Source organism: Podarcis melisellensis (genome assembly GCF_964234715.1).
Source record: "Podarcis melisellensis genome assembly, chromosome: 7".
In the NCBI taxonomy this organism is placed as follows: Eukaryota; Metazoa; Chordata; class Lepidosauria; order Squamata; family Lacertidae; genus Podarcis; species Podarcis melisellensis.
The window spans coordinates 61,770,908-61,787,163 of NC_138539.1; the positions used below are offsets into that span (position 1 = coordinate 61,770,908).

General features: G+C 45.9%; 1 protein-coding gene across 3 annotated transcripts in view; it reads right to left on the reverse strand.

The window, feature by feature from the left end:
• Window positions 1-12,096, reverse strand: part of GCNT2 (glucosaminyl (N-acetyl) transferase 2 (I blood group)) — a 55,525-nt gene extending 43,429 nt beyond the window's left edge. Inside the window, exon 1 of one of the 3 annotated variants that reach the window (XM_081918261.1) lies at window positions 12,004-12,096. In XM_081918261.1, the coding sequence (XP_081774387.1) occupies window positions 12,004-12,022 (19 nt within the window). In that variant the 5' untranslated portion in view covers window positions 12,023-12,096. Of the gene's footprint in view, window positions 1-2,035; window positions 2,235-4,840; window positions 4,965-12,003 lie in introns of those variants that run through there. The other 2 variants (XM_081918262.1, XM_081918263.1) reach the window with 2 other exon arrangements.
• Between the last annotated feature and the right edge of the window lie 4,160 nt (window positions 12,097-16,256).

A 16,256-nucleotide genomic window follows, 5' to 3' on the forward strand; every position in this document is an offset into this window, starting at 1 on the left:
GCCAGCAGAGGACATTGACGTAGACGACCTGGATCCTGAGCCTACCCCCGAAGAGCCGCAGTTTCCACAACCGGCACCCGCCGAGCGGGAGGGGGGAAGGGGGGGCTTCGAGGGGGGATGGATGTCAGGGTTTCAGGGAGAGAAGAGCAGATGGGGGAGGAGACAGAGAGCGAGGGGGAAGAATCCCAGAGAGATGAGGAGGAGGATGACGATGACCAAAGGTCGTCCATGAGTCTGTCCAGTGAGTCAGAGGACTCCCAAAAGGGGGCCCCCCTGGTCAGACCAAAGGGAGGCCAAGGGGGAAGCAGTGAGGAGCAGGGGAGCGAAGGGAGAAGCCCCAGTGGGAGTTGGACACCGGAGCCGGCTTCTCAGCCGGAACGGAGTGAAGGGGGCGGAGTTACCAGTGTGTCAGAGGGAGCAGAGCAAGAAGGAGACAGGGGAAGGAGATCGGAGCAGGACGCTCAGCCGGAAGGGGTGGAGAGCAGCACCGGGAGCAGTGTAGCGGTCGAGAGAAAGGTCAGAAGCAACGTACGCGCGCCAAGTTCAAATGTAGAGGCGCGCGGAAGTGAGGAGAGCCCTGGGGAGGAGCCCAGCCCCAAAGCGAGAAGGAGGGGGGCAGAGGCGTCAGAGGATTCAGCCTCGGGCGAGTCCCGGCGAGGGGGAACCCAGGGGGGCAGAAAGACCCTGCGGAAAAGGAAGGAGAGGAAGAGGTGGTCCAGCACAAGCCTCTTAAATTGGTGTAGAGGCGGTACGGATTCAGAGGGTACTTCAGCGGTCTAACGTTACAGACGTAGAGTCACAGAGATGGAATGTAAATGGAGCAATGATCTTCAATAAAGACTTTTTGTAAATAAACTGGATCGGATTTGGGTCTCTTGTGAGCTGGGACCAGACGGGTGGCTCTGACAGTATGGTTCTAACCAACCTGAAGAGATGGGCTCCAACCTGCCCACTCACCACACACATTCAAGATCTCTGTTTCTTTCACATGCCATTAAATGAATGGCTCCAGTATGCACAGGTTGGAAATTAAAATGAATCTATGTGAGAAAGGAGATATGCAAATGGATAGGACTTGAATTTCTGGAAGCAGAGCAGTGGCAGAGTGGCTGGGGAAACCCAGCCAGATGGGCGGGGTACAAATAATAAATTATTATTATTATTATTATTATTATTATTATTATTATTATTATCATCATCTAAGTGGAATCTCCCAAATCCAGGAGAATGCTAGCAACCGACAGGAGCAATCTTATCAGAGTACAAATTACTCAGCACTAGAAGAGATGGCCAGGAAGCATGGGTGGGACACCAAAACAAAGAAGTGCCTTAGAATGGAGATTTTATCTGGCGAGTATGAGGTGAATGGTCAGGGGTCCCTTTACCTTTTTGAGGTGGCAAAATGCATTGCAGAGCCCAAATGCAGTGGCGTAGCGTGGGTTATCAGCACCCGGGGCAAGGCAAGTAATTTGCGCCCCCTAACCCATGGATTTGCGCCCCCTAACCTGTGGATTTCCCTAACCTCCAGATGTTGCGCCTGGTGCGGCTGGCCCCCCCTGCACCCCCCACGCTACGCCACTGCCCAAATGCCTTGAGCAGAAGTTGCTATTTCCAAAGCCACTTGTTTGCAACTAATTTCACTTCATCTTTATTTGTAACAAATATTTTTATACAAGATGTTCACAGGAAAGGAAGTGTGGGATTGCCCTGCCATGCTGCAGTCCTGTGCATGCTGACTTGGAAGTAAAGCCAATTGAACACAGTGAGTAAGCACACACAGCATTATGCCATTACGGCAGCTTCAGACATGCACATACATGTATGAAAACTTACAGCTTCTGGAATTAAGTGTGCACCTGCCCTGTCTCCTTTTTCCCCACCATGCTGACAACATTTCATTCCCTTAAGTCGCATCAATGGCAATTAATGTACTATCATTAGTTTTTCATTTTGTTATCATCCCATTAGTGTTACTGTAGCATGTTGATAAAAATACTACACTGCAGCAACTACAGAGTGTTAGTATACCACTTACCGGTATATTCTTAGGTTGTGTACACCGATGGTAATGCTCTTATTTAATTCATGAGTTGTGTAAGATTCCAGGTTTTTGACTGCCTATCTAATATCTGGTTATATATTGTGAAACCAGTTTTTCCCACACTCCCATGGAGAATAGAGAAATCGTATTTCCCAAAAGAAGGGCAGTTCTCTTCAGCTTTATTGGTTGCTGGTTTCCTCCCCTGACACAACTCAGAAATACTCTCCCTATTTACCCTCCCTCCTGGCTATATCCGTTTGAAAAGGAGTTTTTAAAAAATGGTTTCTTTGGTTGTGCAGGTTCTGCCTGAACATTATTATTTGCATCTGAGCTCTTTTGGTGACCAAGCTACGCTTGTAGACGCTATGACGATGAAGTTGTTCCTTGGGCCATATCCAATGCTACAGCTTTGCTGGCGCAACAGACTTCTGTGTGCTCAAAGGAGCTCCCTCTCCAGCCCCCCCTTGCATGCTCTCAGATCACTTCTGCAGGGTTGGGGGGAACCTCCAGAGCAGATTTTGGGGGCACACGGGGAGAGGAAAAGGAACATAGCTGATGCAGCATGAGATAGTTCCTTATTTGCATGGATGTTCAAAGCAACAGAAAACGTTACAAAGAATTATTTATTTATCCCTAATGCCATTGATGGGAGGGACGCAGGTAGCGCTGTGGATTAAACCACAGAGCCTAGGACTTGCCGATCAGAAGGTTGGCAGTTTGAATCCCCGTGATGGGGTGAGCTCCTGTTACTCGGTCCCTGCTCCTGCCAACCTAGCAGTTCGAAAGCACGTCAAAGTGCAAGTAGATAAATAGGTACCACTCTGGCGGGAAGGTAAAGAGTGTTTCCGTGTGCTGCTCTGGTTCGCCAGAAGCGGCTTAGTCATGCTGGCCACGTGACCCGGAAGCTGTACGCCGGCTCCCTCGGCCAATAAAGCGAGATGAGCGCCGCAACTCCAGAGTCAGTCACGACTGGACCTAATGGTCAGGGGTCCCTTTAATGCCATTGACTGGCTGGATGCACGAGTGGTGAGAGGCACCAGTTGGGGAACCCACAAGGGAAGAAAGCTAAGAGCCAGAGGATTTGTAGTGGGACAACCATGAGTGGTCGGGGGGGGGGGAGGGAGAAGACTGGGAGGAGGAGGAGATGTCAGGAGCTGAATAGATAATGGGTTAGTGGACAAGAAGAGTCTGTGACACAGTAGCATAGCTAGGGGGCAAGATGGCAGGGTGCCCCCGGTGGCACTTACCTTTAGGGGTGGCACGCCTAAGCCCAAGGTGATGCATAAGTCCAGACGCCCCAGAGCCTGGCATGCTACTCCCCAAAGCAGTGTGGCCTGGGGCTGGGCTCTCAGAGCACCAAGCTGCTGCACCCCCCTCCAGCTGCCAGAGGGTGGCCGAGAAGGACACAACTGGCAGGCACTAGCCCCGCGAGCGGCGCTGGGCCTGCAGTGTGCCCTAGCCACAGCATCTGCCCTGTGCTGGTCATATATGTCATTCATGCCCATTGTAAAGATTGCCCTGCAGTCAGTCTGCCCCTTTATTAGATATCTGGATCAGTACTGTATACTACTTTACATGACATCATGTTTCCTATTCAATCCTCATGGATAAGTAAGATAATGGACTATGCAGAACTGGCAAAATGAACAGCAAAATTTAGAGAATCTAATGCATGTTTTATGGAAGAATGGGTGACTTTTTGGGACTACTTACTGCAAGGAATATTACAGTATGGTGAACATGCAAGCAGGATTTGAGCTATGAGCAACAAAAGTAATTAGATTATAATACTGTGGTTATGATTTGAAGATAGGGTGCAGCAGAAGGAGAGAAACAACAACTCCATGGGAAAAGGGGTGGGAAGTCGACAAAAAAAGAGAGAAAAGATGAAATTGTGTTTCGACTGCATATGTTAAAAACATTGAAACTTAATAAAATATAATTAAAAATAATCACAATCATGACTGGACTGTTATGTTTTTGTTCAAGAGCTAGATTCATGCATATTTGTGAGGTGCACAGAACCCTAGCATTTGTTCCTAGAATTGGAAGGAATTTTAGAGGACTGCAAGGATCAATGGCTAAAGATGAATCCCTGACAGCTGGTCTCCCAGCTTCTGCTTAAATGCTTCTAGCAAAGGAGCACTCAACATGTCCTGAAGTAGTTTGTTCTACAGCTGAAACACTCTCTTAAGTCAGTAACCAGACAAGATCCTCTTTGCCACTGTGTATTTCTTATAATCTGAATTTTACAGGGGCAATGCTTGGCCATGCATTTAAATTCTGCTATGCACACAACATTTCTGGAGGAAATACCCCCTCTCCCATAAAATCTCAGATTATATCCCCTTTTTATTTGCTCTTAGTTTCAATGCACTCTCCCTCTGGAGAGCAATGCCCACTTACTGGCTGGCATTTATTTCCATGCAATCAACTTCAGCTGAGTATTTTATCCTGCAACTGTTGGCTAAGGGTCTTCAATGAGGCAACAAGGAAAAGAATGGAAGAAAAATAGTAGTCTGCCTGATGACAAGACAAAAAGCTCCAAAGACTCTGGATTATTATTATTTTTTCAGCAACAATTTTCTAAACCAGTGAGAGGGAAATAGAGCTTGAAGTATCATCTTGGCTCATTAAAACATAAGCAAAATGTCCAGATATCAGCATTCAAGATATATTTCTAGCAAAAAAAACCCCAAATGATGGGTTCACTGCCATCTTACACCTCTCCAAGGGCTGATGGCCCAGCCAGTTCATTATCTAGCAAGTGGCAGAATATAAAATCTCCCATAAACTTACATCAGCCATCCAGCATTTTTGCTTGGAGATTCTTAAAGCCAACTCAGGTTTCGAACAAGCTCCATAATACCCCTCTTCTCCTGCCCTGCCAGTTTGCTGAACTGCATTCTCTCCCTCTCCCTCTCTCACTTTCTCTGTTTGAATGCAGCTGGCTTTGTTGCAACAGAGATGTGAGCTAAGCAAAAAACAAAATAAAAAAGTAAAAAAGCACTTGAATAAACAAGCACCATCTGATGCCACTGTACTAAGCAGACTGAATCATCCATCATATATGCATACACATCAGTTGCAGTTTTCAAGGCAGTAGGGGAAATGCACTATAATTAAAACAATTATAACCAGGAGCTGTTCTCGCCCAACAAACCTAAGAATATGGCATGAAGTGGAATCAGCTGGACCATGGCATTTGACTCATGCCAAACGGAGAACATGTTTTATGATGATATTTTATAATAGGGTTTTGTAATAGGGATGCGTACCAGGGTTGTGTCACTGAGTAAAGTTGTTTTCCCAGCAATAGACAGCACTGAGACTGCAATTAGGCCATCAGGTGCCCATGTTGCTGTTTCCTCCTGCACCTCACAGGTTTTTCTGCTCAGCATGCATTTTGGACTTGTCTCTTGTCAGAAATGCTGTGAGTCTAAGCATGGTACGTTATGGGAACTGCTTGCTAGGGCAAATAAATTTTCTGTGTCAGAAAGCTCCAGCTGTGTTAGGCCACACAGCCAGACCACGACACAGGGGTAGTGAAGGTGCTCAGTTATTCTTTGCAAAACAACATAATATCACATGGAAATCAAAGAACTGCACTTTAGTTCCCTACTCTAGGTGGTTTCTTCGTCTTCTTTGATTTTTCTGCTTTTGAATAATGCCTCCCTGCTTGGCAGACAGGAGTAATAGAAGACTCTGTAGCATATGCTAGGCTCTAGCTTGTCCTCATTTCGGAGGGGTGTGAAGAAAACACTCTTCTGCAAGAAAGAATGAGTAGCAGCTAACATGAGAAAGAAAGCTAGTCCATTGCAAACATAGCAAAAATCTCTTCCCCATTGAACCATCAAACCCTGTGATCAAAAGAAGGGTGTTTTCAATCTCTTGATCCTTGCAGGCTTTTGGGGGGCTAAATCTGTTCAAGAAATGGATTAATCATTTGATGGGCAGACCTTCCTGTAATTCCATTGAAGTCAACTAAACTGGGATCATCTTATTAAAAGCAAACAAAGGAAAATAACTCTCCCGAACTTGTTAGCATCAAGTAACAAATCTTCTCATGGGCAAGGTGTAAATTGGGGGAACACAATATCTTAAGAACTCTGCTAGTTATGGCTTGCATTTGTGTTAAAGAACTGCAGCAGTTGCTTTTGGAGCTTTCCAAATTATAGGTTGATATCTGCTGTAGCACCTGCTATTATGTTGCCTAGCGCTCTCTAAGATTGTTCTCTGGCTGTTTCCTTCCACTGACGGCCAGCAATGTGAGCAGAACCATGGGAGTCAAAGGCACCCAGTGTATCAGGTGACCATAGGAGGCTTGAAATAGACTGTTTAGTCCCCAGGGCATAGAAGATCTTGAATAAGAAAAGTGAGAAATTGTGTGGGATAAATTCAGAACATGCCAAGTTTTGCGTTGCACAGGGTTCTTTGTCATACATACATACAGAAAAGAATTTAATGTACAGTGATAGCTCAGTTGTCAAATGTAATCCATTCTGGAAGACCGTTTGACTTCTGAAACATTTAACAACCGAGGTGTGGCTTCTGTTTGGTTGCAAGAGCTTCTTGCACTCAGCGGAAGCTGTGTTAGACATTCAAGTTCCAAGGAACGTTCAAAAATGGAAGCATTTACTTCCGGGTTTTTGGCGTTCGAGAACTGAAACGTTCGACAATGTGGGTGTTCGGGAACTGAGGTTCCACTGTACTGTACTACAAACATTTGCATGTGCCCACATTAGCAGAAATTGGATATCTATCTTTCTGCATCTATATCTATAGCTACATCAGCTGTCAGTTTGGAATGTCTTGTTTTCTATGGAAGGACTAGAGAAAGCTTTCCTTTAAGGAAGAAGTGGTTACATTTGGACACCATGCCTATGCTTTGAGTTTTGATAAAATGTGAAACATTTACATCAGAGGTTTCCAAACTTATTTGGCCTACCACTCCCTTTTCAGAAAATAAATAAATAAATAAACAAACAAATAACTCAGTGCCCCCCCCGGAAATCTACCTTCTTTAAGCAAACAAACAGAAGGATGCCGTGACAAATATGCATTCTTTTATGTATCTTTATTTCCACCTACATCCTACAACATTGTAAAGAAATATGTTGTTATAAATATGACACCTCGAAGCTTGAAATTGTAAAATTATTTCTTAAAATCCATGGGGTGAAGCAGAGTGAAGCCTGCTGCTTCAGTCAGATCTGCCCCAGTGTTGGGACTGGGGCTGCAGCCTGCCTGCCATTGGACAAATAGGCAGGCAAGCTGCAATCCAATTCCCAAGTCTGGGTGAAACTGGGAATTCTGTGATTCTATGATTTGTAGGGCTCGATATCAGTGGCAAAATTTCCAGCGACGTTTGTCTATTGCAGCAAAACCTCAGAAAACCTAAGTTTATTTATTTATATATCCTGTTCTCCTTCTAACATACTCGGAGCATCAGAAAACATAAATCAAAGAACAGTCATCATCAAATATATATCATACAAATGAGCAGTTCATTAAAAGCAACAAAATGAGCAGAAATTAATTCTTGTAGGACCCTGAATACGAACAAAATTTTTATGGCATAAGCTTTCATGGACCGGAGTCCACTTTCTCAGATGCACCTCTTCTTCTGAACTTTTTCTTTTTTAAATAAGGGAATACCACCTTTTGAACTTTTCAATGCAAGGATATAATTCAAAGCTCTCTCTGTATGAAAAAAAATAAAATAAACCAAGCAATTGCAACAGCGAGATAACAGATCATGGTGAATCCAGGAGGAATATATATGATTTACTACCAGCAGATGGTAGTGTTGGCTCATTTCCCCCACGCCTGGTTCAGAAAGGGTAAGCCAGTGTTACTAGAGAAAGAACGAGAAATTGTACAATTAATCTTCAATAAAAATCATACTGTCATGCTGCACTGTAAAACACACTAACTGTGGAAGGAAGGAGGCATCTCAACCTTCAAAGAAACATGTAGTAACTTCCCAAGTGCGTCTCCGCTTGAGAAAAAGGAACTGCAGGGAAACAAATACATACCGGGCTCGTTGACTTTCATTTACCCCAATGGTGGAGAAACCTTTTCAATGCAAGGGCTGCACTGGGGCAATGTTATGGGGACAGCATGCCGGTGCTAAGTGGGGCCAGGTGAGAAAATGTACAGTAGGTGACATTTCCAGCTGTACAAAAGGCCAGAGGTTTACACACACACACACACACACACACACACACACACACACCCCCTTCCTTCTCCAGCCTTCTTCTAGGCATAGCTGTCAACCGTCCCTTATTTGGTGGGACAGTCCCTTATCCCAGTGCCATGTCCCGCTGCTGTCCCAGGTTGATAAATTCCCTTAAATTTCCCGGGTTTCAAAAGAAGCAGTTCCTCTCCCTCCCTCCCTGTCGGCCAGGGAGGAGGGAAGCTCCAACTGTGTTGGGGGGGGCGCACCCATGTGCACTCCGGGAGCTTGGCGGTGGTGTGACATGTCGGAGAGAGACCCTCCGCCGCCCCCTCTCTTTCGCAAGAGGTGAGCACGGCTCCATGCCACCTGACCTCGCTTCTGCCCAGTCAGGGTCTCTCTCTTCTCTGCTCCCATCCCTGTCCAGTTTCTCGACAGCGGGTGACTTGAGCCCTGCCCACTCGGCTGGGGCCTCACTCCGGCTCTGCTGCTCTCCCCTCGGCTTCCCGCCTCGCACCGGTGGCTCTGGCGAGCTGGGAAGGTCAAGCGCAATATTGCATAGATTTGCAAAAAAAAAAAAAAAAAAAGACAAGCAGCGCAAGCGGGGCCGGAGCAGGTTGCAAAGGGCGGGAGGTAGGTAGCAAGCTGTTGTCTCCTCTTCTTCCTCCCCTCAGCTCTTCTTCCTCCTTTCTTCTAGGCACGCCGTAGGGCTTGCTCGGTGTCTGTGTTTTTTTTGGGCAGCGGCAGTTCATTCACGGCCATCGCTCTCCGCGATTGCTTTTGGGGTGGGGGCTGAGGCTTGGAAACACTTCCCCCCTGCCTCCAATCACATCTCCTGCCCGGCTTGCTTGTTGTGCTACACTTTTTACGCTCCTGACATCTGCCCTTCTCATCATCCATCGCGGTTGGGGGGAAAAGAAAAGCGGAGACTGCGTGGAGGTGGGGGTGACTGATATATATTTATGTGCTTTAAAATGAAATGAGAGCAGGCTTCCACGCAAAGGGTTAAACCTGCCGCTTTCCCTCCACGCACAAAGCGCAACTTTGGCAAGGAGGAGTAGCAGAACTGTTGCTATTAGGTGAGCCCAGAATAGCAGCAAATAAAATCTGCTCATACATCAGCGACTGATAAGACTTGTCAACCAGTTCTTCCATAGTCTTCCTAAGTTATAAAGCTCCAAAATACAGGCCAAAAGAGAGTAGGTCTGGGAAGAGCGAGGCATACAATGGGCACCACCAGTGAAATGGCCCTGCTCCGTATAACTCCCACCCTGTCATTTGATAGAGTGCCCACTTGCCCTCCTTCTTGACATGGAATGCTCTCTATTGGAGTCTCCAGGTCCAATACAAAGAGCATAAGAAGGAAGAGCAGGGACCTTGAAGTTCCCAACAGCTGTTAATCAACCAAGCAAGCACACAGGTCACCTTTGTCACAGTCAGGATGCCTATGTCCTGGCCACGCCTGCACCCAATCTTGTTTTTGTACAATGTTGTTTTTCCTTAGTAACCAAAATTATATTATCAACATATACAAGCAGAAAAGTTGTTTTCCTTCATTTGCAAGGAATTGTACAAAACAAAGTAGCACTAATAAAGAAAAGTTCCAGGGTAGCAACAGAAAGCAAACTAAAAATGCTTCTGCAGTTCATCAGAACTATCCAGTAATAAGAAGTTATAGGAAAACTGGTGCTATTAACAGTAACCCTTCTAGTTGGTTAATTGGTTCAGCAACTTCCATGCACATGACGTGTGATGCTAATTATTTCCCCCAAGAGTTAAATGATAACTAATCAAGAGAGCTATGAGATTCAGGTGAGGGTCAGATGCCTTGTCAATCCCAGCAGGTATATAAGAGGACGACCCCGCCTGCAGCCAGGCCAAGAGGGTTTTTGAGCAAGGTGTTATGGGATGAAGGAGAACAATGACTGGGATCCATCTTGGGCAGGCTGACTGAAGGCAGGCTGGGAGTTCTGATGCTGTGGGGGGACAAGCCCCTCTTGAAATGACCATGCTGTAAGATCTGGACCCCCTCCATGCAGACTGGAGGTGTAAATAGGTGAATAAACCATTTTTTAAAGCTACGACAGCTTCCACCATGTCTCAGTTTTCCAAAGGAACACAGACCCTGGGTGAGTGCAGAAATAGGCAAATGTATAAAATGACAACCAGCAGAGGTGCTAAGATCTGTATTCCTTGTATGCAGGGGCATAGCATGAGGAGCACTGCTGGGGCAATCACCCTGGGTGTGTCTAGGGGGATGCTACTCATGCCACAGAGCCTAGGACTTGCCGATCAGAAGGTCGGCGGTTCAAATCCCCGTGACGGGGTGAGCTCCCGTTGCTCGGTCCCAGTTCCTGCCAACCTAGTAGTTTGAAAACACGTCAAAGTGCAAGTAGATAAATAGGTACTGCTCTGGCGGGAAAGTAAACGGCATTTCTGTGCGCTGCTCTGTTTTGCCAGAAGCAGCTTAGTCATGCTGGCCACATGACCCGGAAGCTGTACGCTGGCTGCCTCGGCCAATAAAGCGAGATGAGCGCCGCAACCCCAGAGTCGGCCACAACTGGACCTAATGGTCAGGGGTCCCTTTACCTTTTACTCATGCCACCCTCCCCAAACTAGCCCTGTGCTCCTTTGCAAGGCTGAGATCTGATCCGATCCCAGTCTCATAAAGCTGAGCTGGCTCAGGGAAGGCTGTGTGAGAAGGACTTTGTGTTCCCTTTGAGCAGCTTTGCTTGGCTGGGATCCGATCATTCACACAACTGCTTGCCTTGCTGTTTTCTCCTCAGAAAACCTGCCCTTTACTGCTGAATCAGAGCAAATGTAACTTGGGTTTCCCTGGGAGGACGTGGCAGAGCATATGGAAAGCTGCTCAGATCTGTGCATAGGAAGCATAGGGCAAGCAGAATCCACATGAACCTGCGCTCCCTAGACACTGAAAAAGTCAAGTGTGGACAAGCCCTAAGACAGCTTCTGATATCTTGAGATACAAGCCCAAATCAGCATGTGAGTAGATTACACTGAATTTCATACAACTTGAAACAGTCATGGGTTCCTCCAAAGATCCTAGCAAGTGTAGTTTGGCAAGGCTAGTGCGCGTTGCTCGGAGACTCCCATTCCCTTCACAGAGCTACAATTCCTTGGCAAGGAGCTGTCCCCTGCTTCATGTGCCCTTGCCAGAGGAGCCTGCACATCTCACCTGGTCCCCCAGAGCAGTGGAGGAGCAGTCCAGGGAGTGTGTGGGCTTCTAGCCACACCATGCCAGAGTAGCAAGGCATGATTTTTGCCCCCCCCCCCCGGCGCTCTTGACAGAACCAACCTGGCCAACCCAGATTCGCCTCAGCTCATAAGGCTTGGTTTCCAGACCCAATATCATATTGGCTGACCTTCTCGGCACACATTCCAGCTTGTCCATATCCTTCTTAAACTCTGGTGCCCAGAACTGGACAAAGGACTCCAGGTGTGGCCTGACCAAGGGAGAATAGGGCACTATTACTTCCCTTGATCTGGACACTGTACTTCTGTTGATGCAGCCTAGAATTACATTATCATTTTTTACTGCTGCATCAGCCTGTTGAAGCATATTAAGCTTCTGGTCTACTAATACCCTATATCCTTTTCATAATGCACTGTTGTCAAGCCAACACTTTCTGGGTTGCCACCCTCGGTGAAATCTGGCGAAATCTCTCCCGCTGCCCCCCTCACTTCCTCGGTGGGTAAAGCAACCCAATCTTGCCTCTCAGAAGCATCTGGTCGCCCCCCAATCCCTCTCTTCTCTCCTCCTCACCTAGCCAAGCGCCATCCATTGCTCGTCTCTTCACTCCTCCTGCTGGTCACACCGCTGGCCCTGTTGGGATTCACAGGATGATGTGTAAGTAAGTCTGCAGGCTTCACTTTGCTAGATTATACAACATGCTGATGCAATACTCTCTGTGGAGGTGCTGGGTCAGAATGTGATTGGCTGTCACCAGTTTAGAAGGGAAGCCTGTCCAATAGTAATTGTGGTGGTGTAGAGGAGTGTCTTCTTTTTGCCTCAAGGTACAGCCAGGCAGTCTGTCTGATTATATGAACTGCTTCTGTAGATATTTGTATATATATTTTGCTCACAATAATAAATACTGCACTAAAGAACCTGGGACTCTGAGCATTCTGCTAAAAGCGCCGCGAGGAATTCGCGACAGGCCCCGCTGACTTGCTCCCACCGCAGGGGGCACAGCTCGCCTCCGCCTCCCTCCCTCTCTCTTTTTTCTCTCTCCTCTCTCTCTCTCTCTCTCTCTCTCTCTCTCTCTCTCTCTCTCTCCGTGTGCCACACAACCAGAGAGGTCGGGCTCTGTGCAGAAGAGCAGTGAGACCGCCCAATGGTGCAGCGGTGGAGGTGCCAAGCACCTTCTTGCTGCTGGTGCTGTGGCCATCACCGAGTGTGCTGTGCCTCTGCCTGCTGCTGGGGCTGCTGCTGCTGCTGGTACTTGGGGATGCCCAAGGAGAGTGACAGGTGGGTGGGGCGGCTGCTTGGAGGGCAAGAGCGGTGGCCCAGTGTGTGAGGGAAGGGCCTGTCCTGCACCTCCTCAGCTTGGCTTTCCCATTCTCTGGGAAAAATCAGGGGACATTAATTAAATTCTGGGGACATTCCGGGGATGGATTTTGTCCAGGGACAGATTGGTGAATCTGGGGACGGTACCTGGGAACCAGGGACATCTGGTAAGCCTAACTCTACCTGCCTCCCGCCACTGCTGTAAAGGAAAAGCTAAGCCGTGCTACTTCCTGGCAACCATGCAATTATTTTTTAATCATGTTCTTTGTGTTGTTATTTCAGCATACTTGTGAAAAGAATGCCAGTTGATACCTGCCCGTCAAGTACAAACTGTGACACACACAGTGCCAGTTTCTCTTCCCATTTTGCAAGGATGCGATTGACCAAAAAAAATTATCTAGCCTTAAACAGGACTAGACACATGAGGGCGCCAAAAGCTTAGGAAAAGATTTAGAGTTTCTCCAGGCTCCTTTTATGGCAGCGTCTCCTCAAAATCAATTCACGGCGCACACAGAATGCATCAGAAATGAAAAAAAGGCAGTATTAGTGGAAATGATTCTCCCCCCCATTTATTTTATTGATTTTCACAAAATTATAAACAAATACATATAACAAACAAACATAAATCATAACCTTATTAAAAATTACACTTATTAACATTGTTAAGTGACTTCCTCACTTCCCCTTGGTTGAATTTCAATGCATTTCCTTTTAATGTTTTACCAAATTTTATAAGAACTGTGATTAATGGAAATGATTCTTAGTCATGTTGACAAACGTGTTGCATGAGACACTTTAACGTGTCTCCATACCTTGGGGGGAGGGATTAACAATAAATTATTTTGCATATAGTTGTTACTTACTTGGTAGTGACCCTGCAATCATCACTTGAGCCTCTTCCACAAGAGGTTCAGAGGGTGGCAACAGAAGAACAGGCCTTTTCTGCAGTGGCTCCCTGTTTGTGGAATTCTCTCCCCAGAGAGGCTCACCTGGCACCTTCATAACATATTTTAAGTGCCAGGTGAAAACATCTCTCTACAACCAGGCCTTGGGCTGATGATCATTCTATGGTCTTTTAAATGTGTTTGGGGGCGGGGCAGGTTATTGGTTTGTTTTTCTTTTATTATGTGATTTGTGTCCTTCTTTTTGTATTTTTATGTTGTTTACAGAAAAACATTTCACAGTGGGACCAAACATAATGCAAAATGAAGATCATGATACAATGTGGTAATGAAATAAAGCAATTAAACAATAAAATGGACATAAACTATTTCCTTTTTTGTACTTGACTTTCTTTTTAAAACTGTCTGCTCTGAAAACGGGCAGTGTTGAAAATGTTTCATGAAAACAGGATTGTACTGTAAATCTTAATGAAGTCTTAATTTTGATCCATAGTGAGTTGTGCAGTCCTGCTTTCTATTCAGAGGTAGGTGCCACTGAGCTCAATGGAGCTAATTTCCTTAAAAAATTGCATAGGATTGTGTGGCCAGTTAAGTTGAAATATTCGTGCTTTAACTGGTTAGTTCCTATTGATCCGAGAAATATATTGTTACTGACTTCACTCCAAGAACTTTCTGGGCTATGGATTACACTGTTTGAAAAGTATGTTTTCAGAATGGTGCAGGGTTTCAAGCACACACACAAAAACCTGTCACATTATTTTTAACCGTTCTCCATCAATTAATGATATAGAAATTGCATTTGAAAGTTATTGAAGATGAGTGAAAATTTCAGCAACATGCTCATGGGTGGAGTGCAGGGTTTTGCTTTGCTTACCTTACTTTCAAGGTGAGCCAAAGGACATTTGTGAGGGTCTTCTCTTTCATTTTACATATCTTTTCTCTGGTGGTCTGCACTCTGCAGCCTTCCTGGGTGCTCATCTTTCCTGCAAACCCCATGACATCCTCCAGTGGGCTTTCCTGTTAGCACTGGGAGGTTGCCTACTCTTCACTGATAGCTGCTTGTTCTTACTTTGTTAAACATAACCTTTAAAGGCATCAGTGTGGTTTTCTTTTTTTTAAGAGGTCAAAGGAAATACTTCCCTTAAAACAAAATCAGCAGACACACCAATCCTAGGTATTCAGTAGCCATGGCTCCCATGCTTCAGTTAAGCCAGAAACATTATAAAGCAGGTCACCCTGTGGGCCTTTTTCGTATCAGGAAGTGCAGCAAGCCAAGGAGGCTGCAGAGTTATTGTTGGCATCAGTCTGTCTCAGGAGACAATGGGGGTGAAGCCAAACTGCTGGAGAATCACAGCGCCTTCTGTGGCTGCAGAGAATGGTAACTCATAACTACTGCCTTCCGTGTTGCTTTTGCTGTTTTAGCAGCACCAAGGTGACCTTTCCGGGTGCAAGCATGGGCTGGGTGTATGGAGGTCTTGGGCTCCTGAGGCAACAAGACCCCTCTCTCGGCTTCACTGATGTGGCAAAGCAATATAGTGGGCACCAGCTTGGCTGCAGGAGTTGTTGGAAGGAGGCGTATAAGATGCTGTAGAAATATTTAGTGGAAAGAAAAACACATGCACCATCCATGGACACTTGGGAATGATAAAGTACACTAAACCCTGTGCCCTCCAAAAGTTCTGAAGAAATTCTAATAAGACCTGAGAATGAGGAAGAAATTTGCCAGTATTATTAGTAAATAAATTTATTTCCCACCTTTCTCCCAAGCTGGACTGCAGGTGAGATGGGGGTTAGCTTCACTGTGTTCTAATGTAAATAAGGCATTCATGTCCAACACCAGCTGAAGTCAGAGACCCTTCAGGATATAGCAGTAGGCAACTCCTTTCTGCTCTGATAAAAGCTGATTTTTCAGAAGCTGAACCCTATGCATTGATTCAGAATCCCATTGAACTAAATGGGAGCTGCCTGAGAGGATAGTGAGGCTCTTTCGTGTCAATCAGGCTTGCCCAGGAAAACTTCCTGGCAGGTTGTGCTCTTGGGTAGTTCCTCTTAATTTCACCGATGTCTGCACAGGTGAGCACTCTGGTAGGTCATGCCCAGAGACTGCTAAGTTTCAGGACTCAATGTTGAAGTGTTTTGATCTGAGTTCTTTAAAGATTTGAGCCATGAAACCAAAGTGGAATTTTTTTCCTGATGCATGTTATTGTTTGTAAGCAGACTGTATGAAATATGTGGCATTAGTCTGTGATTACACCTACCCACCATTGTCTTCTCAGATATCTGGGCAATGATCAGAAAGATTATGTTCAATACTAAGGGTTTCATAACTACAAAAAATCAGAGCCTTTCGAAAACATGACTGGAAACTGACGATTGAAGATTGCAATGTCCTGAACAATATTAATCTCCCCCTACCCCTCCTTCCCCAAAGCCTTAAAAGATAATTTTAACAGGAAACTTACAAAGCGGTGTTCTTTAATCTACACCAGATTGCTGCAGCTGCAATTAATTTTACCTCTGGGATTAAGTTCTTAACCATTGTCCTAGTGCAAGTCTGCATCTTCCAGCAGACCCTGGCATACTAAAAATAAGCAAGTAGAGTAGAGA